The sequence below is a fragment of the Theropithecus gelada genome, chromosome 12, assembly GCF_003255815.1.
Source record: "Theropithecus gelada isolate Dixy chromosome 12, Tgel_1.0, whole genome shotgun sequence".
In the NCBI taxonomy this organism is placed as follows: domain Eukaryota; kingdom Metazoa; phylum Chordata; class Mammalia; order Primates; family Cercopithecidae; genus Theropithecus; species Theropithecus gelada.
In genome coordinates, this window is record NC_037680.1 from 75,848,329 (window position 1) to 75,875,022 (window position 26,694).

The following is a 26,694-nucleotide window of genomic DNA, read 5'->3' on the forward strand; positions in this document are numbered from 1 at the left end:
AGGGAACCACAGAATTTTTTAAAAAGCAGCTTTTCTGTTAAACGTTAGCTCCAAGGCCTAAAATTTCTAAATATGTATCTTTTTTCAACATTGCCCTTATAAAGAAAAAAACTGCTGAAAGTCTCCCAAACATTTAATGTTGAAAGAAGAAAAAGTAGGGAAAAGAGAGAGAGTGAAAGGAAGAAACAGAGAAAGCGAGACAAGATTTTTTTTTTTTTTTTTTTTTTTTTTTTTTGAGATGCAGTCTTGCTCTGTTGCCCAGACTATAATGCAGTGGCATGATCTCAGTTCACTGTAACCTCCTCCTCCTGGGTTCAAGTGATTCTCCTGCCTCAGCCTCCAGGGTAGCTGGGATTAAAGGTGTGCGCCACCATGCCTGGCTAATTTTTGTATTCTTAGTAGAGACAGGGTTTGGCCATCTGGTCATGTTGGCCAGGCTGGTCTCGAACTCCTGACCTCAGGTGCTCAGGTGGAACCTTGGCCTCCCAAAGTGCTGGGATTACAGGCGTGACCCCACCACACCTGGACCATTTTAAATATTTTCACTAGGGAAAATGTCAAACTTTCAGAGCATGAAAAACCTTTTGGCTCCAGACAACATATATCTTTTAACCATTCTCTCTCAAAAAAAAAAAGAAAAAGAAAAAAAACAAGAAAGAAAAAAGAAAAGAAAAAGAAAAAAGGAAACAAAGTGAATTTCTGAATTCCTTTCCAAGATTATGACTGTGCTTACTAATTATCTATCTGTCTGTCTATCTATCTACCTATTTACTTATTTAGAGACAGAGTCTCTGTCGCCCAAGATGGAGTGCGGTGGCACTATCTCAATCTTGGCTCACTGCAACCTCCACCTCCCAGTTTCAAGTGATTCTCCTGCGTCAGCCTCCTGAGTAGCTGGAATTGGTTACAGGTACCTGCCACCACGCCTAGCTAATTTTTGTAGTTTTAGTAGAGATGGGGTTTCACCATGTTGACCAGGCTAGCTTCAAACCCCTGACCCCAAGGGATCTGTCCACCTCAACCTCCCAAAAGTGCTGGGATTACAGGAATGAGTCATCGTGCACAGCCACTAATTGCTTATTTAAAATCATAGTATTTGAAGGAATTTATAGGACTAGGACTTTCATTAAGTTTAGCAAACAAAAATTCTGAATTAAAGCAGCAAATCTAAGTTTCAGAAAAGAATGTTTTTAAGTGTAAAAGAATAACCTATAGATTCAAAAAAAAATTAAGGGACACATCAACCAAGTGCAATTTATAGATTTCTATGGCTCCTAATTTGAATAAAGCAACACTAAAAAAAATCACAAAATGATTAAGAAAATTTGAATCTTTACTGAATGTGAAATTAAAGAATTACCTTTTTTTAGGAGTTATGATAGTATTGTGGTTTATGTTTTCTATAATAGTCTTTATCTTTCAGAGATATTTATTAAAATATTTATAGATAAAATATAATATCTAGCACATACTTTGAAATAATCCAGTGGGGGAGCGGGTGAGAAGCGGGTAGGGACAGAGACAAGACAGGATTGGCCATGAATTTCTAATTGTTGATCCTAGATGAGGAGTTCATGAATATTTAATACCAAGTCTCTCGAATTTGTATATGTTGCATGTTTCCATAAAAAATGATTTTAGAGAATTTAAGAGCAGAGCATTTCAAACACTGAACAATTTAAACTGAAAGAATATTTATTTCTAACACTAAAATTTGCCTTGAAATTAGCTTCTATGTAAAGATCTTCCAATAGTACACTGTAAAGAGATAGTACATTGAAAAATATATATAATAAATAAATGAATAATAAAGCGATAATAAAGGCATTCATTTTTTATAAAAATATCCTTGGTATTTTGGTTTTAAATCTTTTTTTATTCTTGTCATTGTTTCCAGTTCATAGATGGAAATTCTGCTTTCTACATACAATGCCTTCAAGTAGATGAGGTTCAGATCAACACTGACAAAACATTTGTAAGTCTGATAAGAAACTTCTAGATTAGGAATATGTTCTATTTTTGTATCAGGACTCATTTTGGTCACATAAGCAAGAATTATGTATTTGAAATGCTCAACCTACTATAGGCCCTCTACAAGTATTTAGTTTTAGAAGTTGGCTTCAGTACATGACAATTCTATGAGGTCTGGCTTTTTGTTTGCTTTTAAATTTTAATGAAGTCTGTCTCTATTACTTTGAAAAAGTATCTATATATTTCATCATGGAAATGAAATATATAAACATCATTATCAAATATATATAATCAGCATGTATTTAGTAATCACCTAATGCAAAAAGTCCTACCTTTTAGGGCTTATGTCCAAAAGTAAAGAGCAAGTGCTGGCAATCAGACTTTTCACAGGACAGCTGTGTGGTTAAGGACCTTGAATTTAGAGATAGATCAATGGACTTCAGATTTCAGTTCTTCCACCCACCAGCCTGTGCCTCTGGGAAAGTGACTCCCCTACTCTTCTTTGCCTCAGTTTCCTCTTCTGTGAAATGGGAAATGTATAACTTACTTCAAAAGTCTGTTATAAGAATTAAATGAGTCAGTACATTTAAATCTCTTAGAACAGTGCCCAACATATAGTAACTGCTCAATTGTTACCATGCATTATATTAAAGCTCTAGGAATTGCCTGGGCATCGTGCTCACACCTTTAATTCCAACACTTTGGGAGGCTGAAGCAGGAGAATCACCTAAGGCAACATAAGGATACTTTCTCTCTACAAAAAATAAAGTAAAAATTAGGCTGGGCATGGTGGCAGGGCCACCCAGCTACTCAGGAGGCTGAGGCAGGAAGATTGCTTGAGCCCAAAAGTTTAAGGCTGCAATGAACCATGATTGTGCCACTGCACTGCAGCCTGGGATATACATCAAGATCCTGTCTCAAAAAGTAAAAAACCGACTCGAAGAAATCCCTTGGTTTATACGTCACAGGTGCTCATTAATGATTTATTGATTCTTTTTTTAAACTTCCACTGAAAAAATAGAAATGCATCGGTATCATGTATAAATTTTCACATTTATGGATAAATTAGGGATAAAGTGAACAGCTTATCAAAATTGGGGAATAAGATAGACATAATTATCTTCCCATTTATTCAATTAATTCATGAAAGAAGTAAAATTTGATATTTACTTTTTTTATTAGAAAAAGAAGAAAATCCCACATAATCCCATCACCTAATCTGTTGATTATTTTAATACATTGCCTTTGTCTTTCTTCCATGCATATATGTGGAATTTTATATCATTGAGAATGTACTTGGCACCCTGCTTGATTCACATAACATTTATTAAAGACACTTTTTCTGTGTTTTAGAAACATCATTTAAAATGACTGCATGAATGTAATTACTCCAATATAAATAAGAAACAGTGACAATTAATATACCCTTCTTAAACATATAATTTTGACCTTAAAAAAATCCATTCAGAAAGGATTTTTGCTTCTTTATTTGTTAAGCACATTTGTTTTAAAATAAAATTGTTGGCTGGGCACAGTGGCTCATGCCTATAATCCCAATACTTTGGGAGGCCGAGGTGGGCGGATCATCTGAGGTCAGGAGTTCAGGACCAGCCTGGCCAACATGGTGAAACCCCATCTTTACTAAAAATACAAAAATTAGCCAGGCATGGTGGCAGGCGCCTGTAATCCCAGCTATTTGGGAGCCTAAGGCAGGAGAATCGCTTGAAACCAGCAGGTAGAGGTTGCAGTGAGCCAAGACTGCGCCCCTGCACTCCAGCCTGGGTGACAGAGTGAGACTCCCTCAAAATAAATAAATTAATTTAATTTAATTAATCAACAGTTAATTTTAAAACGTATTTTAAAATTAACAGAAAGTAGGGGAGAGATAAAATGCCCACTTACAAATTAAATCAAACAAGCACAGTGAGGCATCATCTTGCCATCACGGCTGCCTCCCAAAGCCCACCATTCACACTGCCAACATGAATGAATAGCTACTCAACCAGTGGGCTCCAGAACTCTCTGGACAGTGTAGGGAGCTCCATGGCTACTGCCAAAAGCCTTATGGGGAAGAACTGAAAGGATGAAAAGGAAAGAAGAAAGAATAGTAAAGGAAGTGGTGAGTTTTAAGTTGGGAGAATGGGGCAGTTCCCAGAGTAGCAGCAGTACCCTGGATTAACATGCCTCTTCCAAAAGACTTTTAATGCAGAGACATGTACTCACGGCCCATCATACATATAGTATAAAGTGCGCTTGCCATTCATTAGACCTTAGTCCAGCTATTCTGGTACAAGCAAAGGGCCTGCCAGTTTTCGGCTTTCTACATATGCAAAACAGCAAGTCTGATGAATCCTGCATTTCATATCCTTGAGAATCAGAGTTAACAGTATGTGCACTGGGAAATGGAGGTTATGGGTCAGCTAGAAACACAGTTACCATGGTTTATAACAGTATCATTCTACATTATTCTCTCTTAGGTCCTGATATCTAGCCTTCAAATAAAGGTTATTTTAACACAGGGAAAGAAATCCCTAAACCCCATTTTAGTAGAATTTCTATCATTCTTTAGAAGCAAATATTCTTTCTTACTAAAAATTCAACTCACCTGGAGGGAATACCCTCTGAGAAAAAGAAAATGACTATCCTATGTTTACAAGATCATGGACCTGCTGCCCTGTCATTGGGACTTGAGGACCATTCCAAATAATGACATTGCTAATGTATTTCCTCCTTTACAGGCAATCTGAAATATTCTTCCAATTCAATTACCGAAACTCTTTTCTGGTCACATCAAAATGAAAAATTGTATTTCAAGAGTCTTGATTTTTAAAATGGCTAAAGCAACCCACTATCTTTGCAGTTTAGTTCTGCCCAACCTTTCCAGCATATGAAAAAGAGATTCAAGAACACTGCCGTTTCTTTGCTTTAAATGGATTTGCCAGGAAGTCCCGCAAGTCCTCATCTTAGAGGAATTACATAAACATGAAACGAACAACAAAGCCAAACAAAAATGAACAAAAAACTACCCCTATAAAACCTCATGCCTTCAGTCATCAAAAGTCATATTTTGTTCTACTTCCTTTTCTATCTTTCTTACACGCTGCTGTTTGTCCAGCATATGAATTACCTGTCTTACCATGCATACTATTTGGTCTATAATAAACATGCAGCAAACCGCATACTTTTAATGATCTGAATTAAGACAATGATCTAATACATTTATTTCAAAGTAAACAATTCTAAGTTTTTTCCATTTCCCCAAAACACAGATCGGCAGCCTAATTTAAAATAAACTGATTTTTTTCCTTTGTGAGATTACAGTATAAGACCGAGAGATAAAATCTTTGCTTACCTATAAAGTGTATCTGTACTCTAGAGTACCATAGGAATATTGATTCAACCTATAAATAGTATAATATTTAGCATTTTAGCCTTAATATTCAAAAACTTTGAGGAGGCAAATAATCACTTTTGACTTGTCCCCTGTTTAATAATCCTCCACGGTAGATGACATTTATCTGCTCATATATCTCACCTTGGTGAGTAGAATTCTTAGTCCAAATCCCTGAAAGGAATAGTGTGGCTCCCTAGTGCAAATTTCCTGAGAGCCCCTTCCCTCAGCATGTGCCAAGAATCAAATCTTGGCCACTTAGTGCTCTGTGTTCCACATGTGAGCTCTCGACGCGCTGAACGGCTGTGCTAACTGAGATGGATGGCCCTGTCAAACAGGAAGCTGGCACACCAGGGTGCAAGCAGTGGGATACAATGACCTTTACATTCAGAGAAAAATATCCCTAAAGTGGCATGAAAAGTTTGTGGGGGGAAGGGAAGGGAGATTCTTTTATTTCATTTAGGTGCATAGCATGACATAGAAGCAATGGTGCCCAGTATGCAATTTGCTCAGAATCAAATCGTGAATCCCTCACACAAGAAGGAAAGTTGTCGGAAAAAAGGAAATGAATCATCCTTTATCAGGCTGCTTTGAAAGCACTGGACTCTACGATTCAGCTATTATCACTGCGCCCAGCCTGGCCAGCGCTCGGATTCAGACTGTGCTGGGATTCACAATAACTAGTAGGGTACTACCTGCCCTGGGAAAACATTCCTAATTTCAATCAGGTTGCTTTCTTGATTGAACTAAAGTATAACTTAAATGCTTAAAATATTTCCTAAAAAGCAATCATCTACTTACAGAATCAAATTCAAGAGCTTGGGAATTTAAATCCGTTGGTCACCACATCTGTAACTTTATATCAATATTTAATCTCTCATAGTATCCTTATTGTTATAAATGAGGCTCTGACTGATAGTTCTTAGGAATGATATGAAGAGAAACTCATTTTAAAAAATAAAAAACATCCTTGGCATATTCACAAATGTTAACTAAAGATAGTAATCCAGGACACTAATATATAAACTAAGATCTGGAAGTTACGGATTTCTCTCCTTTGGTTATAACCATAATCATAAACAATACAATTCAATCATTTCAGTTGAAAAACAAGAACAATAAATTCCATCAGATCAATTTTTTTTTTTCCATTACTCAAGGTTTGGGGGGAATTTTTGTTATTTGTTTTGTCAATTCTTTGGCATGAAAGAACAATGAGCTATACTTCAAAATGAAACAACAGAAGCTCACAATGGGCTCCCCAGTATTGTACAATACACACTGAAATAATGATGCAATTTTAATATTTAATTAAATAAGTGAAAGGAATTGATCATAAAGACACTGCAATATTTTTTAACTGAATGGACCGCATCAAAATTACAAAAGTTTTCAAAGATACAAAAGGATAAGAGGCATCCATTTTTGTTGTTGTTGTTTAATTAAAAGCTTATCACAAAGTGCAGAAGCCACAGGCTTCTTTCCAAAAGCAATAAATAAATTTTGGAAAACTGAGTGCTTTATAAGTCATGTATTGTAAGTTTGGATAACTCAGGAGTTAAATATCTCAGCACTGCCTCTAATTAGAGAAAATAACAGTGTTATGAATGCAAAAATCTATGATCAGTTTGAAATGCAAGTTGATTTTGTGGCTCCAGAAGTGCTGGTCAAATGCTTCCCAAAACAACAAGAAAACAAGAAACACGTCCTTCTACAAGAAATATTCTACTGCTCACTAGGAAATGCTAAGTCTAACAATTATCCTTCAACCTTTGTTTGGAGAACTATTTCAGAAAACATATTCCTCCTCAAATTATGACACACAAGAGACTTGGGAGGAGAGGGGAGAGGCATTAATACCTTGGGCCTGAGCCGCAGAACTGTGAGAATACCCCAGGGCCAGGAGCGCAGTCTCCACCAGCTGGCTAAAAAGCACATCTTTCCGCACCAGGACAAACTCAGCGTGTTCTTCTCTGTTGTCATACTCAAGAGAGCCGTCCAACTGCTCCACGACACAAAAGACAGGAATCATCAAACCTGAAGGGACAAAATTCAAGAGCAAAACACAAACATTAAAAAGCAAATCTCAGTCACTGCGATGAGAAGGGAAGCGACAGTTATAAAAGTCACTCATCTGTGATCGACAGTGGTTTAGATTAAACAAGCCTCTCAGTCATATAGGCCTAATGGAAAGCTGTGGGTTTTCCCCCTCTATTATTACAGAATTGCCCGGGGCAGTGGCAGAAGCCCTTAGATTCCTGTCATTTTCACCAATCAGAGGTGTCCTGGTACATAGGTAAGATGAAGGTGACCGTACAGACACTTAATGTCTATAGTTTTATCATTAACTTTTAGCACTAGTATTTTCAGATCAGATCTGCTCTTGTCTAGAAATATATTACATGTACAAGTAATATATTTTCTTGTCTAGATATATATTTCAAAGCTTCCAGCTCCTTCCTACTAAGGAGGTATGTTTGATTCTAAGGCCTAAGCTGTTATGTGAATACAAGAAAGTCAATAGAAATTTAAAATAAGTCCCTCTTACATGTTGTTGTTTTTTTAAATCCTAGTAAATAGGTTATCAACTAGCCTGAAAATAACATGACCATAAACGTCTTAATTTACATTTATGTCAAAATATACATCCAAATACAAAAGTTTGCCTATGTAAAATTATTTTATACATTAACATCAGTTACTGGAAAGGGAGTATCTCTTCTTGTGTTTTCAGAGAAAATAAGTAAACTACCCTAAAGAATAAAGCAAATTAGTCTAGTTGAAAATCTGTTGAAATCTGTTGTCACTGAAATATTTCTCTGCTTTGTATCAAAGTGTGAAAAGCTAAAAAATGTTTAATTCACCAAAGATTTTTTTAAACTGTTTTTTATTTTTAAAAAGTCATACAGGCACTTAAATCTAAACATAACCAAGGCAGAAGAAGATCAAAGTTTTACCAATGTACGAGTAATAAACATGGACCCTGCCTAATGTAATTCACACAAATTAGTATGTTACAGGTCTTCTTTTTATGCAAGAAAAATTAAAACTTATGAAGAATGGGTGAGCAGGCAGATGGGGGAGGTAGAAAGTTACATGGTCATGGTGAAGGTACTTCACAACAAAAAGAAGACCTCTGTGTGAAATGACTAGATGGGAGTATGGCCTGACACATAGAATGCACAGGAGTTTTCCAGAACCCCCTCCCTGTAGCTTCAACCCTAGAAGCCTCCTGACTCACTCTGATCTGGAAAGCCAAGGGTGGGAGCAGATGCTCTGCAAACTACTGGGTTACAGATTGAGGTATTTGTTCTCAAGATAATACAATGGTGCAACTGGTTCCCATGTGCTAATTATTATTATTAAAGATAATAAGTATTAGGTGTAATTATTAAATATAATCCTTATTAACAATAATAATACTCATTAAGAATTGTTATCATTAAAGATCATGGTAATTATTATTAAGACTGCACAACAGTCTAACAAGTCAAACCATACCATACACAAGACAACTCAGTGTTCACTCCTGAGAACAAGAAAGCAGTATTACTGTCCATTGCAAATACACTCTCCATGGTGTAGATTTATTTAAAAATATACGATATGGGTGGAGCAGACTGATTTTTTAAACAAAGAAGAAGATTTAGGATAGCTACACAATGCCTTGCAAGATATATTTTTTAATTGTGACCATTACTGGTACATGAAATGCTTATTTATTTCTACCAAGTTCATTCCCAAATATATATAGGACATATAGTGAATAATATAAATTAGATATCCTCCAAATTATCTTTTTTTTCTCTCTCTCTCTCTCACTTTTGTTGCCCAGGCTGGTGTACAATGGCGAGATCTCGGCTCACTGCAACCTCCACCTCTCGGGTTCAAGCGATTCTCCTGCCTCAGCCTCCTGAGTAGCTGGGATTACAGGTGCCCGCCACCACGCCTGGCTAATTTTTGTACCTTTAATAGAGATGAGGTTTCTCCATGTTGGCCAGGCTGGTCTCGAACTCCTAACCTCAGGTGATCCACCTGCCTTGGCCTCCCAAAGTGCTGGGATTACAGGCATAAGCCACCACACCTGGCCCCAAATTATCTTTGTAGTCATTCATATATCCAGGATTTATTCCCTGAACACCTACTACGTGCCAGGTATCACCACCAGTGGCTGCAGGGATACAAGTAAGAACAAGTCTGACATCCCTCCTGCCCTCAATGTAGTTAAAGGAGTTGTAAAACCTTCCTAAGCAAGCATAATGGCATTTTATAGGACTAATTCATGAGAGTCCATACCAGCAAGGAATAGCCCTCATTTAGAGCTTTTACCTCTTACATGCTGGCATATAATCTTTGCCCAAGGAAGTAGGTAGATTTTTATTTCTAATGATTTAAGCATATGCACACATAAGGCCATATAGTCCATGGTGCCATAAGCTACTTCACCACTAATACCTGTGTGTACATAAGTTTCGATGCTGAAAATCCATGTGCAGTTCCTAATGTCAACATCTGAGTGTCACACATCTGGGAATCACAGATAAGATCTTTAAATGAATCCAATTGCTCCATAAGCTATCAAGTCTCCATTACTTAGAAACTATATATCTTTCTCAAGTCTATGGTCAACTGAAAAAACTTAAGATCCTATTAACTTTTAAAAATAGTATTAACTGCTCAGTTAGATATGAAATATAACATGAAAGCACAGGGATCTATAACATGTAGGGACTTAAGTTTTGTAACTGTCAATTACTGAAATAGTTCCTAAACATTTTGGTTCAGTGATTGAAGGAAGCAATTGTTAACTGACACAACAGTAATAACTTCTTACAAAAAGCACGCACCAATCCCCTACTGTCATCACCTATTAAAACCAAAACAAAACAAAACAAAAAAACCTTTGTGGTCATTTACAAAATAAAACAGTATTAACCAGGAATGTATGATAATAGGGTTTGTTCTGCAGCACATATACATGAGATACTGGAGAATATCATAAAAGGCTTATACTTAGAAAAATTTACCTTCTTACTAGAATTTGACCCATCTAAACAATTACGGTTTTATAATGAAATGCAAGTTTTACAAAAGAAGAATAAAGGAGGAAAAATGGATGCAATTACTAGTGACAATAACAAGAGAAATAAAAAAATAGTAAAATAGTATAATTGAGGTCAAGTGTAGAAAGAAGAAAATTAAGGCATAGGTTTAAAAGTCCTTTAAAACCCAAAAATCCCTAAGGGAAGCACACTATAAAAGGATGAGTAAAAATATATGCCGAGAGAGAGAGAGAGATTTGTCCATCTTATTCACAACTCGTCCCAGGCAAAAAGAGGGAAAAAGAAAGAAAAAAAAAAGAGAGAGAAAAGTGACAATGGATAGAAAGACAGGGAAGTGCTTGAAAAGCACTTCACAAAATAAATTAAGAATGGGGAGAATTTAAAAGTTCCAATAAAAGAATAAAAATGTAAAACTGAAATCCATTTTCAACAAAATTTAGAAATGGTGAAGAAAAAAGAAAATCTTGCTCTAGCCCTATATCTTGAGCTTCCAACATTATTTTTCTTTTATTGTAGCACAGACCCATTTTCAGATGATCTAGTAGAGAACTTTGAACCTTCGGATCATAAGCCTTACTAAGCCTTTTACAATCACAGGAGGTAAGCAGGTAGTTTAATCTAGAGAACAGGCACTCGGCCTCAGCCATTTGCTAAAAATTAAGAGTTGTTCTGGTAATTGGGATAAATGATGAATTCTGTCGTCAAAGAGGCAAAATAAGCCTGGTACCCTCTCTACACTAGAAAAATGCATTCTTCCAACTGTCATTAGTGATGATACTGAAACTGTCATTTTCATTCTGACACTATTTCTGAAGAAGTGTGTATAATTTATAAGGCGTTAACCATTGTTACTGTCACTGTTCACAGCAACAGCTGTGAGAATTGAGACACGTGCGAAAATGGTTAGATGTGGTGATGAACAGCAGCGGGTCAAGGTCAAGTCCTGGGACTGTCCCTCTTTACCTGTGTGTGACCTTGAGTAGTTCATCTGACCTCTCTGAAGCTCAAATTCCTCCTAGCCAAAACACAAACAATATCTACATCGTAGATCTGTGGTGAAGATTAAACAATACTACATATTTAAGTTGTCTGACAGCTCTCAAACAATGGAATCTATTTGTTTTCCTTTTTTCAAAATCAGTATTAATACCATTTTACAGAGGAAAAAAAGTTAACCAGTAATTTTTTTCAAGGTCTGTAATCAATGCTCACGATACTAACTAAACGGCATTTCTTCAGAATAAAGATGATACTAATAATCTATTATTAGTATCTATTATGTAAATGGAAACGGCTTAAAGTGTTTAACATGTCCCATGCAAAAAAGGTGAAAGTGCTTAAAAGCACAATAAAACTACCTGTCCATTATAGCAGCCTCTAACTTCATGTAGCAATTGAGTACTTGAAACATAGCTGGTCTCAAATTGAGATGTGCCATAAGTATAAAATACATACTAGATTTTAATGACTTAATAACAAAAAGAAATAAAAATAAACATAAATGATTTTTTAAAAGTAATTGCATGTAGAATATCTTGAACATACTGAGTTAAATAAAATATATTATTAAAATTAACTTCATCTGTTTAACTTTTAGTGTAGCTACTAGAAAATTTAAAATTATACATGTGGCTTATATTTGTATTAATATCAGAGAGCACTGTTCTAATGAATCTGCCCAACAACAATATACAATTTTTTCTCACACAGGATACATTTATCACAAACTGATACTAGGCCAATAGTGTGACTGTCATGAGCCCTTTAGCTGTCTTTCCTCTGTGTTCCAGATTTTAGGAGTCCTGAAGACAGAAGCACTCTTGGTTAAATTCCAAAATCCAATGTGTTACCTTATCTGCAATTGCAGGCTGCTGTTTTATTACTAACTATATTAATCCAACTTCTTTTATTAGGAAACAGCTCTTTCCCCCTTCCCTTCATTCTAAAGAACAGACTTCAGGAAATGTCACAACACTGGCTATGAAAGTGACCTGAGGAATGCATATTCTCGAAGACTCTGAACGTTTAACTCAACAATGAAAGACGAAAGATGGTGCAGCTGCAGCAAGGCATCTAGGTGACAGGATTCAAGAGCATTGTGCCAAAGTTGGGGCATGAAATAAACTCCTGCTTTGCACTGCACTTCCTAGATCATCATGTAGTCTAACATACACACCTTTATCTTCTCACATTTACCCTGTCGAAGGGTTAGCATTATTTTCAGTTGATAAATTAGGAAACTGAAACTATGGGAGAAGTAACATGTCCTAAGAAACACAGTGAGGCAAGGGCAGAATAGTTCAGGTTATCCAGCTCTAAATCCTAAGCAGGCTGCTTTCCTAAGAGTTGAAAACAACACTCCAGAATCCACACCCATTGAAATCTAAGGGCTTGGCCTCTTAATAAAAAGGACCCTTTACCACTTGCTATGTCCAATGGGCGACCTGTGCTACTCGTAAGTGAATTCACCTTTCGCCCGCCTACCAGGTGTCCGGCACCATGCTAGGCATGGAGGGGGAATCAAAGACGGCTCCTGCCCTTCCATTATTCACAGACAAAGAAAGAAAGAAAGGCTCACATGAATGGTCATACTTTAGTGTAAATCGGCATCGTCTCCAGCCTCCTCCCTAGCCCCTTTGTCTCCTTGGTCCACCAGTACTCCTGAATGACAGGAGCCAGTTTGAGACGAGAGAAGGCCAGGCTTTCGCCTCCCCTCTTTCAAAGGACTCCTGAAGCCCATCTGTCCCTTGAAGGAAGGCAGGAGACAGGGCCCACTCCCTTCCCTGGGGCCTGCAGCATATCTAGTTCTATCACCTGAGAAGGTCCCAGGGCTAACTGGAGATTATAAAGATTGCTATCTTTTCTTTGTATAAAACTGAACCTGAAGTACCAAAGAACAAGCTGTTTGAAATACTGAAACAAACTTTATCCCATAAACTGAGTGAATAACAGTCTTCAAGAGGACAGAGAGAAAAAGTGAGGGATGGCTACTAATTTTTCTTATTGTAAGTTTATCAGAAAATCAAAATAACGATTTACTCGTTCTATAACCTCATACTCTCATTTTCTCTCTCTCTCTCTCTCTCTCACTGACCCAATCATATACATACATACTGAGTCACAGACAAGAAGAGAAGTCACTTGCCAACATTAACCTCTAGCCCCTTCTTTCCATCCTAAAATAATAAAGACGCTGGGTGCAGTGGCTCACGCCTGTAATCCCAGCACTTTGGGAGGCCGAGGCGGGCAGATCACCTGAGGTCAGGAGCTCGAGACCAGTCTGACCAACATGGTGAGACCCTAGCCCGGCATGGTGGCAGGCACCTATAATCCCAGCTACTTGGGAGGCTGAGGGCAGCAGAATGGCTTGAACCTAGGAGACAGAGGTTGCAGTGAGCCGAGACCATGCCACTGCACTCCAGCCTGGGCAACAGAAAGAGACTCTGCCTCAAATAATAATAATAATAATAATAAAGAAAAGCCTGAGCACCTAAAATTGCAACCGTAAACAGAAAGAAAGAACAGGGTGTTTCTCACCTCCCTGTTGGGGTCCCAGGAAAAATTTCAAAAAGGGATGCAATGCGTCCTTCCTAGTCTCCTCTTTGTGGCCCTGCTGTCCTCTGCTGGGCGCCCAGCCTCCTGGGCTAAGGCAGCCGCAGGCTCTACATTCCACTCCAGCCTCCTACTCCCCCGAGGGGCTAATCTCAAAAATTCCAGAGATTAATAGATAAAAAGATGCTTGCTATACTATTTGAATGGTTTAGTGTTCTCCTTAATCTCCTCAGCTAGATCTTCACTGTAAAATATATACTTTATTTCAAATAAACTTCTCATGGAAGAAATTTCAGGCAGTATAATAAGAAACAGTAGAAAAAAAAAGTCACCAATTTTAAAGGAGAGGGAAGAGCAATCATTTGGATGCAAAGGGAGTTACCCACAGGTCCACAGGTGGACCAGAGGCCCTCTAGGCTCCCCCAACTGCTCCAGTTTTCAACGTTCCTCCCTGTCCTTTGCTTGTAAACTACACACTCCCTGAAACAGTAATTCACTTGTTTTTCTAGTTGGCTTTTACTTAACTCTTACTGTAGAGGAAGCAGAAGCCAAGACACAGGTGGGACAGCAGCAAGTTCTAAGTCATTTACAGGTAGAGATCAGTCAATTTTCCAATTATGAGAAAGGCAAACTCTACATCATAATTACTTTTATTTTTTTGATGGAATTTCACTCTTATTGCCCAGGCTGGAGTGCAATGGCGTGATCTCGGCTCACCGCAACCTCTACCTCAAGTTTAAGCGATTCTCCTGTCTCAGCCTCCCGAGTAGCTGGGATTACAGGCATGTGCCACCACACCCGGCTAATTTTGTATTTTTAGTAGAGACAGGGTTTCTCCATGTTGGTCATGCTGGTCTTGAACTCCTAACCTCAGATGATCCGCCTGCCTTGGCCTCCAAAGCGCTGGGATTATAGGTGTGAGCCCTCTCGCCCAGCCATCATAATTACTCTTAGGTACAAACTGAGCCAAACATACAATAACTCAATTTCATATTTACCCATGACCCAGGTGCAACTCAGGATTAGACCTCCAACTAAATAATAAATAATATTCAATAATATTGAATAAGAGTAAGAAATTAAGAGTTAAGAAATATTGAATATAAGTTAAAAAAAAACCAACTAGAAAAACAAGTGAATTTTTCAGAGAATGTGTAGTTTACAATATATCGAATATTATTTATTACTCAATTTTATTATTTATTATGAAATAATAAATAATATCTAATATTGATTTATTCAATAATAAATCGTCTTGATGGCTCTCCCACTATTTGTGGGGGCAGTGGGGTTGAGAATGATATCAAGAAACAGCTTATTCTCAGAATTCTCTCTAGGAAAACCAGACACTACTTTACAACCCCTGAAGCCAATCTTAACTTTGGACAATGAGAACAAAAAATAGGCGGGGGTGAGGATGGGAGGGTGGATGCTAGTCCTTTCTCACTGACGACCCCAAAGGATCAAACTGAGCCTAAAATGGTAGGGAAGGGAAATGAGTTCTCGCCTTCCATATCTCTGATTCCAGGCCTGACTCCAGGCAAAGCAACCACAAGTCAACCTGAAGTCAGGTCCGAAAGCTGAAGGAGAAACTCCAGGTCTCTAAACATCCTTCTGTTACAGAAATTAAGTGGCAAGATCAAACTGGCCAGGCAGTTTGCAAAACAGTATTTCACAGGCACATAGGAGGCAATTTGTGGAAGCTTATCTAAACAAAAGAAGCCTGAGCCACACCTGGGAACTCTGCCACAGCAAGCCTGACCCACAGAACTAAATTCTCCGATGTCAGGAATGCCGAGGCTCTAGTGGGTGTAGAGGAGAGGCCCACCATTTTCCTCCTCAAACATGGACTGGACTTAGCTCCCTCAAGCCCCTCCCACCCGAGCCTGACCTATATAGTGGGCCCAAAATAAATGTTGGTTTAGTTTAACAAAATGGCAATTCCACTTAGATATTAATCACCACCATGAATAGGCAGTGTCTGCCTAGCTGTCAAACTTGTCCATATCACTCTGGCCCCATTGCACTGCACTCAGCATCAGCAGACAAGGAAAGCTTTCTAGGAAATGATTCACACAAGTGGATTCAGGAGCTTGCTCCATGTTGTCCAGGGGAAGTTGGCCAGATCACAGCACTGTGCATGACCACTATTGACAGAACTTGTTGGTGTATCACCACGGGCATCGCATGGATGGGTGTGCAACAAAGTAGTGTGCTGCACCGTGCTCTGTACCCACCCTAGAGCCACGGGGGTCTTGTTGGCAGTCCTACCAATGTCCTGCACTGAAGGACTACAGTATCTTTTCTAAATTTAGTAACTACAGAAAGACAAAATGTTTAATAATCCTAGAATTTTAAAAAAAAAAAAAAAAATTTAAGGACAAAAGAGCCGGGCATGGTGGCCGGAGCCTGTTAATCCCAGCTACTTGGAAGGCTGAAGTGGGAGGATCACTTGAGCTTAGGAGTTTGAGGCTACAGTGAGCAATGATCTCACCACTGCACTCCAGCCGGAGTTACAGAGCCAGACCCATCTCTAAAATAAATAATTAAATAATTTTAAAAAAATAGAAAGGAAAAAAGTAGGATATACAAGTTTGAATATAACAGAAAAGTTCAAGTGTATGGCATATTGTTGAAGTATCCTTAGTTCAAGCCTAAATTCTTCAGGTTCTTTTCACAATAGGTGAAAAATACATATATGCATAAGTCCTGAGACTCAACCACATGTTAAAAACGACTACCATAATTTATGAATGCCAGGGTTTCTGTCCTTCGTTAAGTAAAATTTCATTCTGGAGGTTTCTGAGAAGTTTTTTTTTTTTTTTTTTTTTTTTTTTTTTGAGACAGAGTCACACTCTGTTGAAAATAGTATTTAAGTGGAGACCGATTCACCTCCCCACCTTATTCTCATCATCCTCTCTGGAAAAGCTATTTGCAACTCAGAGTCCCATGCATCAAAAAAGGAGTCAATGAAAATTGTCCTTATACTAACATTTACTTCAGGTTTTGAGCTCTGCCTAAATGTTATTTTATCTAATTCAAACAATTAAAAAAAAAAAAAAAAAGCTTGATTAATTTCTCCAGTGTAGTGTTAAGGAAAGGTTAACTGTACTGAGGTCCTCTTGAAAGGAATTAATAAAGGAATCAAGTGTTCAGCTCTCAATAAGACAAGACTACCCAGATTTCTAGAGGGAATATTTCATAGCACAAGCATGTTTTCTTTGGGGAGTTTAACTCACAAAAATTATTAAAAATTGAGATCAAACACTGGTGCAGAGCCTCAAAGGAAATCATACTAGAATGGAGAGATTTTTATCAAATAAAAAACTGAAAAGTAAAGTTTTTATAGCAAAAACATAAAAGGCTTTCTCCCTCACAAAAAGAAAATCCTACTGTCTATGTTTAGAGTTCAAACAGCAAAACATTTATGGATATTTAATAGATGTGTAGAAAGTAACACTGTGCAATGAATGCAGATTTCACAAAGCCGAGCTTAAGCAGACAGGCAACTACCACCTTCGTTTCCCGTTTCCCAGCCATTAAAAGCCACTCTCATTCTTATATTCAACAAATGCATCCATCAAGACGCAATAACAACCAAACTGGTGAAAGGGCTAACACTGAAAGGAGAAAGAGAAAAAAACAGGAGGGAGAAAGAGCAAGAAAGTCAAAATCATAGTGTGTATTCTCCAGTCCCCTTAGGGGATATGACTGAGACCTCTGGTTTGCAATACATAGGATATTATTATTGTGACTCAGATCAAGTTAATAAAACCCAGCCTACAGACCAGGGAAACCAGGGTCTGATGGAATATTTCCCAGACAAAATATTTTAAGTATATATGTAGTGCCTGTGTAATTTATAGAAATTAATCAGAAAAACAGAGCAGAGAAAACTAGTATTTTTTTTTCACTTTATGGTTCTAATACATCCTCTTTATAATTTATATAATTTCCAAAATAAAATATTAAAATTAATATTTTAAAAATGAAAGACACTATTTAAGTCTCTGCATACAAATCTCTTGGAAACCTTAGGTTCATCCTGAATATGTTTATCCAAAGGCTATCACCCAGCCAAAGAAAGAGTTATTCCACTTTTTATTGCCTTTGAGAAGTGTTATCAAAGCCTAAAGTGATTTGTCTCCTGGACAAAAAAGTGAGAAATATTTACCCTAAACAAAATGTAAGATTCTACTTTCCTCAAAGAAAAACCATGGTAGACTACTGCAGCATTTTAAATGGGGAGTAATTCCAGGTATGAACACCTTAATCTCAAAAAGATTTCATTTTCCCTAGAGTCCTTGGTTCATAAATTATTTAAGCATAAAATATAATTTCTGAGCCCTGAAAAAGGTATTGGTGGTGTCCCCCCTTCCCCTAGAAGGCCAGTTTCAAAACAGTTCTATTCCGACAAGCCCAATACAAAATAACAGAAACACAAGTCAAACATTATTTCAAACTCCATATTGAAGGAGAAAAGAATTTCATCTGGGGTTAACTTAATAGTATACGTTTAAGTTTGTGGGTGAACTTCAGTATCGCCCAAGAGGTAAGAGCTGTTATTTTATCTTGGCACCATCACTGCTAGATCTAGATGGAGATGATAGAAGAAACTATACATGACAGTTTCTATGAATATAAGTTCATTTATTTTGTTAACACAAATAGGATCGACAAACAGCTATGTTTTCAAAGAGCAAGCCTGTGTTTATTCTATATATGAGAGGCTGGCGGCGAGAGATGGCTTTACTGTGTCATTCTAGCAAAGGAAGAAGAGAGCTGCATCTGAGAAGCCTGCCTTGGTTAAAAAGAACTGTCTCCCTCAAACTCACTTTCAAGCTATACATCAATCTTCAATATAATTATGTTTGACAGAATATAAGCTCTTGGCAGTTAACTTGTTTACAATAAATGCTTAGTTTGGGTACATGGACTGTATTTCAGTCCTACAAATATCAAACACAAACCTACAACAGTCCCATTATGGAGCTGAGAATTATTTTGCTATAAATCTTTTTATTGGGGGGCCAAGGGAATTACTTTGCAGCTTGTTTCCCACTAACCACTTGGAACAGTGTGAAAAAAGAGGTACATTTATGCTCTGACCCTGCACTAATTGGAATCCTACACATTTCCATAGGAGAATGTTCAGTATCAATCCTGAACATGCAGGTCAGCCCCCAGTTCTGCCATGGTGGCAAAAAATACACATGAAACAAAACGGTTCTTACTAAAGCCATGGCATTTTCCTACAGTTCTTTTTCTTCTCAAAGTTTCTTGGGAACTAATGACCATTTGTAACAGTGTTGGCCGACTTTCAACGGTAAGCCCCAGTTTTGGGGGAGTTTATAAGTTAGCTGTAAAAACGTGCTTAAGGCTCAAACTTGCCATATGAATGAGGCTGTAAATAGAGGTAGTTTTGCTGAATATTACCTAGAGATTCATTTGAGAAGGAAAAAAGTCAGGATCACCTTATTTACCCTTGTAAAGTGGCTTTACCTGGGTATTAAAAGTGTAATAACTTCCTATTCAGAGAATAATTTGCTCGTCTTATACTCCCTCGATACTAAAGGGTGTGGGGTGTTCTAATACCACATTTCCCAAATCTAAAGGACAACATCTTGTCCGAATGGAGCCTCTAGGAATGCTTCTCTCCTGACAGGCACCTTCACTCACATTCTGAATACCTTCTGGTTTTCAGATGAAGACAATTTATCATTCAAGGTTTCTTTAGTGCTTTCTAATTTCCCACTTAACATGTAATTAGATTACTACAGTAACTCAACTTTAACATAGTATTAATACATCAAAAAGATCATATTAAGGATCACAGTTTATTTTCCAAAATAATACTGAAAAATTCAGTCACGTAATGACTTAAGATTCCAATTTCTTTCTTTCTAGTCAATGTTACAATTACAGGTGACAAAAAATTTAAAACGTGTTTGTCTCTCAGCTTCTAATGAAGAATAGCAGCAACTGATTTATAAGTTTCAACTGTCATGCAAAATGGTTTTATTAAAAAATTTTACCACAGGGCTTTCTTGTATACAGGGGAGAGAGACAGAAAAGAAAAATATTTCCACTGCATTATCAGCCTCACAGAACTTCCTTGTTAATACCAAAGCACTAGTTTGCAATGTGAACTAATGGAAAATTGTTAAATTCACCTAAAATAACCACTCCTTTTTTTAAACTAAAGAAGCCCTTTTAAAACCTTGACTATGTAATTGCTGTTTACTTGCGGAAGAGGGACATGGAGAAGGTGATCGTATGAAAAAAAAAAAAAAAAAAAACCAAAACACTTTTTTTTAATTGTACAACAAAAATTCCCTCCAAGGCAAAAAGACATTATGCCAAGTTCCACCCAGAATTAATGTTTAGGTTTAAATTATAAAGTCCAGAAGAAACGGAACCACTAATAGACCCTTAAAGCTCATGGTCTTCATCAACACTGTTAGGTTATGTAAATGTTAAAACTGAAAACCCTTTGCTGACAAAAGCATTTTAATGAAGGCGCTATTAACTAGACTCTATGGATTAAAAAACTTTTTTAAAAAAGCTTTTTTGGGGCTGTTTGATATACATCCCACTCTAAAAGGGATGATAAATGCTCGGGAGAGTTCTGAAATCATGAGACCTCCATCAGGAGGATGTACTGCTTATCTTGTTTCTTTCATTTTGTCACCTAAGGAAGGTTTTTAAATATTAAACCCAAGAAACTCAGCGACAGATGAAAGAAATATTCCCCTCTAAGTCTGTCAACTGAGTAAAACCTGGAGCTCTGACTACTCTGATGGCCAACATTATTTGCAGTTTTAGTATCCCCACCACACACGGGGGGTAACCCGAGTTATCCCCACCTCAGGTATCCCCACCCTGAGCCAGGGTTCCAGGGTGAACTCCACCATCACCACCTAGGTTTCTACAGGAGCTCACAGTTTCTATGAATAGAGTAACAAACACAGCCCAGAATGAGGGGAAATGAGCCTGATTCTTGGCTGCTGCCTGGCAGTTCATTCGGAGTTGCTGAAAGCGTAGCTCTGTGGAATGAGAGCTGGAGTCTCAGCAACGTTAAGGACATCGATTTCGTGATTCAGAGGGCTGCAGGTCGAAGCAAAAGCCTCTGCAATTCGGTGACAGTCAAGTGAGTACACCTCAGGTGATGTGACCACAGAGCAACTCAGGTTACTCCCATGTGTGCTGAGAAGAAATGAGGGTGCTCACTATTCGGCCTCCACTCTCTCTCTCCCCTTCAGCCTGGTTTGGACTTTGGGAAGAGGAAGAACAGCAGGCCTAGGAACCACACCTAACCCTTACTTGGCTGGGCTTTGTAACAAGAGGAACATTCATTACTTCTGATTTCCATTTACAGAGACAAAAAAAAGGAGGGGGAGAGTAGTTCCGCCTCAGGTAGAATTTAAGAAAATGGGATTTTCCTGGTCAAACTGTGTATGAAGACAAAGTCAATGGTCATTTGCAATGTCTCCTGGGCAACCACTTCCCATGGGCTCCTCTCTGAACTTCTCAGGGAAGAATGAGAGCCAAATGGTCTCTCCCGAAAACAGATTTTAGCTAATAAACACAACAAAGTAAGCGAAAAGCACTTCAGTTTTTCTGCATCTTCTCCAAGACTAAAAATTTGTACATTGTGTGACAGGTCCACCTCATTTTTCTTAATGATGTTTTTATTATTCTTTCACTCAATTAAAGCAGAAATGGATATTGCATCTTCTGACTGTATAATTGTTATTGTAATCTGTTTTCGATCACTGCTTGGGAAATGGGTCCAAAACAACATAAACTCTCCACTGCCTCGGAAGACAAGTCATTTTCTTTTACTACGACACTTAAAGAGACATTTATCATGCTGCTCTGTTAGCATCTTTGGATTATGACAAAAGAAAGTTCTTGTTATGTTAACCCTCAAAAAATAGTATTTCAAAAATGCTATTGCTATTTTAAGTGTTTTGATATGAATGCATCTTCTCAGTAAACTATTAAATACATCAATGTTGCCTTTCCTTATATGTAATAATAATTGAAACAAATGCAATAAAAGTACTCAACTTTAATATAGGACATAATTGGGAAACCTAAAAATACAGTTATTTTTACTTTATGTCTTTGGTCCTTTAGTCCTTTGGTCCTTTCCCAGGAGGCTTGGGCATTGTATTCCATCAAATTTGCTCTCTTTGCAAAGAAAATATTTTCTTGTGTTTAAAAAAAAAAAAATCAGTCACAATCAGTTATGAAGGAACTGATACACTTGCTTTCCAGCCAAATGCAAAAACAAGTAAAAGGTACTTTTTAAAGAAAGAAAAAGATAAATGTGGTTAACATGATGAAATTCAAGCTGTTTCTACAACAAATGCCTGCAAATCACCTCTGTCAGATCTTAGTACTTTGAAAAACATTTGCTCTAACTAGAGTCTCTTATTTTATATATTATATACATAAATATCTGTGTAAGTCTTCAGTCAAATAAACAAAAGAAGGACACTGAGCTGCTGTGCACATTTCAGTAACTGTGCAACCATCAGTGGGCACCAGTTACCCTGGTTTGAAATGGATCCCTTTTGATAAATAGTAGCTTGCAGTGCTTCCCCTTTTTTGATCTTTGTTGTTATTTTACAGTTTAATAACCAACTGTGCTACGATAGAACTCCATTCCAATGATAAGGCTACTAGATAAGAGCAGAACTGAATTTGCCCACACACTATTAATGAGTAATAGTACCAGGAGCAACTAAAATTGAAATACATTTCCCCAGAAGGTTTTCCTGTCCTATATGTCATAACCATTAATAAAGAATATGCTTACTATAAGACTGACATAGTTTGCTGATAACTTTATTGCAAGTTTCAAATACTCAAAATTTCTATTAATGCTTTGATCTGCATTTTAGGCATGTGTCAAACTAATAACCATAACATCCACTAGTTTAAGTTAAAGGACATCAATTAAAAGGGGGAAAAAATGCATGCCATAAATCCTGTTGTCATAATTATAGACCTAAAGCACACTTGTTCCATATTATGTCTTTTTATCTAGTTTTTTAAAAATCTGAAATAAGGAAAACTTTTAATTGAGCAGCAAAAGATACGCAAGTTGTAGAATGCAATTTCTGATGTAGCCTTTCATAATTATACTGATTTTACCACAATTCTTAAATCACTTGCTACTAAGAAGCAAAATAATTCTGTTAATTGAAACATATATAGCTAGAGTTCCATAATTTTGAAAACTCCACCATGGAACATTTTTACAACAATACTATAGCATGTTATGCTTACGGGGCTTGTTTCTACGTAAAAGAAGAAAAATAATGTTTGGTTGATTGCTAACAATAAAGAGGAACGGAAAATAGCACACTATAGTGGCTACAACTGTGCATTTTTCCAATTCTGTAAGTCCTCAACTGGTTTTTGTTTTAGTCATACCTCAGTTCCACTCGGGGCATCTACTTCGACTTCGAAATATTTATCACATTACATTTAAGTAGTAGGATGATAAATCTTTTGTATATAAAAATCCATTTTTACCACAGACATTTTCAAAACCTCTATTGCATTTTAAAATAACAGGAATTCACAGCTCTCCTTACTGGCACCCTAAGTTAATGATGGAGAGCAGTGTTGATTGGTAGTGAAAAAAGACCCATACAATCAAAGTCAGTAGAGGCAAATCATTCATTTAAAAATTGCCACAAAGAAAAGAATAGAAACTAAAAGGCAAACTCTTTTTTTTCATGTTTTTGAGCTAAGCATAAAGGTCTCCTACTTGAAACCGTTTTAGGTTATTTCTCTTTTTTTTTTCCAAAAAATAATGAGTTAAAATGTATGGGTTAGATCCAACATTTCACTGCTGTTCTTATTCTTGGGGAGTGGGGGAGACGGGGAACTTGCTGCCAAAGCTTCTGAAAAGAGAGTTTGGGCTGCTAATTTTTCGTTCACAAAATCTAAATTCCCCTTATGCATTCTCACACAACTCATGAAATAATATGAAACAGTATTATATCACTGCAAATTGAGACATTTTTATCAAAATAAAGAGTGATGATGCCAACATTTCATTTGTCATTTCCCACTTGTCACTTTTCACTGACAAACTGTTACACATACAACTTTTGTCAAATGCTCCATATTTAAATATGTTCCAAAATGCCATTGTATCTAAGTATTCATGTAAGGAAGATAGTAAAAATTACTATGCTACCATATATTAGTTATATAGGTTTTTTAAAAGCCTACCGATAAAACAATATAAAGAATTCTTTATTAATTTACATGCTATGTAGGATAAAGTCTGGCTTTCTGAAATGAAACAAACTATGTACATATTTTACACACCTAATGTGGGATTCTTAGTCATAAGAAACATTTTAATGGTGAGAAATTTTATTCCAACAGAAACCTAAAAAGCTTTAAAAGATAAGTATAACCCAAGAAAATAATACTATTTGTAATTCATCTAGCCCTGTAAATTTAACATGTCTTTTTAAATATATACATATATGCTAATTCTATAATAAATACTTTTTAAAAAGAAAGAAAATTAAGAGTTTTAAATTATAATTACCAAACTTCACTGCTTACTACTTTGCCAGACATACCAAATAATTGTTGTAGTATTGCCTAGAATAAAACTGATTTCCCTATACTTAAAATGACTCAAATTCATATTCTTAGCTATCTAATAAATGATGATTAGTCTGTTTTCCCCTCTCTAAAGAGACAGATTGGTTAAAACAAAATTCAAGAAAGAAAAGAAGAATTCAAACAGGATATCTCATATGTACAGACTTTGCTGGTTACAACCCTCTGGGAAAGGGTGATATTGCTTATTTTCTGCAGGGGTTAAAAAACAGATGCCTTAAGGGACATCTGTGTAATACACACACACACACACACACACACACACACACACACACACACTACACTACAGATGATCTTGAGTATACAATGGTCAGTGGGTTTCTGCTGATGGAACATAAGGCTTCCAAACTTGCTTGAAACATCAAATTATGCTCAGGACTTTGAGGGGCGGATACCCTATGTTCTGTTTAATGTGTATGTTCCATTGCATATATTTTTTTAACCAAGTATATCTTTATTTTAATAACAGGCCAAGAACTAAAAACACTTTAGAGAAGAGTTATTTTTCTACCTCAGCAAAACTACAGAGGACATGCTAGATTGTTGGATGACCCCAAAGCTTAAGTTCATTCTATTTAAAAGATCTTAAAACCTTAAAAAAAAAAAAAAAAAAAAAAAAAGTGGGAGGGGAAAATACAATCTTTTCTCTTTTTGAAGTAATGAGTACTTCCTACAAGTATTATGATATTCATCCTTGGAAATGGAGTTTTCTCCATTTTGCCCATGTTAACAATATAGTTCTAAATTTTTAAGTATTATATAATCTCTATATACACCTATCTATACTTTCATATCTGCACTCCTTTCAAAAAGTTAAATGTCTCTCTACTGTCGCTGATATGGTGACTACACCTGACCCGAACTGCATTTCTTTTCATCTAAAAGGAAGTGTTCCACATGTAGACAATTAAACTAACTGTTGTTGTAGACAATGTTCAGTTTTAAATGAGGCCCTGACTAACAATCTTGATCACATTTGCTTCCCTATTTGAATACATCAGTGTGTACTGCATAATGATTTTTTTCCCCTTGCAACAAGACAGTTATGTTCTTGAAAGGGCTGCCTGGTAGCACAAATAGGTCTACTTCGGGTAGACTAGTTATAAGATAACTTCCACACACAGTATGCCAACAAAATTAAATTGTTATTTATAAAACATAAATTATTTTTCAGAAATAAGCAAGTTTTTTTCAAAAAAAAAAAAAAGCAAATCTCTCTAAAAGATATTTTCAATGTTTAAATATTTTTCCCTAAAATCTAGAACATTTAACACCAAAAAAATCATAAAAATTCATGGGAAAATGAAAAGTATCAAAAAGATTTCTGATGTTTAATGCCTCCTATCAGCAAATACACCATCTGGTATATTCAAGCGCTGTTCATTCAGTTTAAATAAAGCTGTCTGAAAGTTCTTCTTTAAGCCAAACATTAAAAAACGAAAATGCTTGTGTTAACAATGAATGAAACACAACAATTTATTGCTATTAAAGCACAACTGGCCAGCACCTTTCAGCAGTCCAGGAGAAAAGCAGAATGCCTTGCTTCCTCTGGAAACTTGATTGGCATCACTTTCATTTTATGCTGTAAGTTGCATGGCTGAAGCAAGCATTCCATATAACAGAACATTTTAGGTACTTATGCTAATAGTGTTAAAAAGGATCATCTGATTCTTATTTTCATCATCCTTAATAATCTCTTCTTTTCCTAATCTTCAAATAGATCTGTAAGTTTTAATCAACAATTTCACAAATATAAATTTCCTCACCATTAATCATCCTTTTTCAAAATCCTTATGGAGTGAATTACTAGCTGAGAGGGGACGCCAATTCTAGTAAGTGAATGTTACCCAGCAGGGATATAAAGCTGTCAACACCATCGTGCTCTTGCTAGCTCTAAACTCTCTCCTAGCCTTCATATGTTTTTTAAAGAGATATTAGCCTTTTTTTTTTCCTAAGGACCTTCTATAAAAGCTGACTGACATACACATCTGAGCACTTACATTTTATTACATACATGCTTTAAAACACACTGCTCAGATAAGAGCAAAAACATCC

General features: G+C 36.7%; 1 protein-coding gene across 4 annotated transcripts in view; it reads right to left on the reverse strand.

Moving 5' to 3' along the window:
- The window catches only part of SATB2 (SATB homeobox 2), a 201,016-nt gene that overhangs the window by 155,804 nt on the left and 18,518 nt on the right, over nucleotides 1-26,694 (reverse strand). For all 4 annotated transcript variants that reach the window (XM_025405329.1, XM_025405331.1, XM_025405332.1 and 1 more), the window contains one exon: nucleotides 7,223-7,399. In XM_025405329.1, the coding sequence (XP_025261114.1) occupies nucleotides 7,223-7,399 (177 nt within the window). The remainder of the gene's footprint in view (nucleotides 1-7,222; nucleotides 7,400-26,694) is intronic.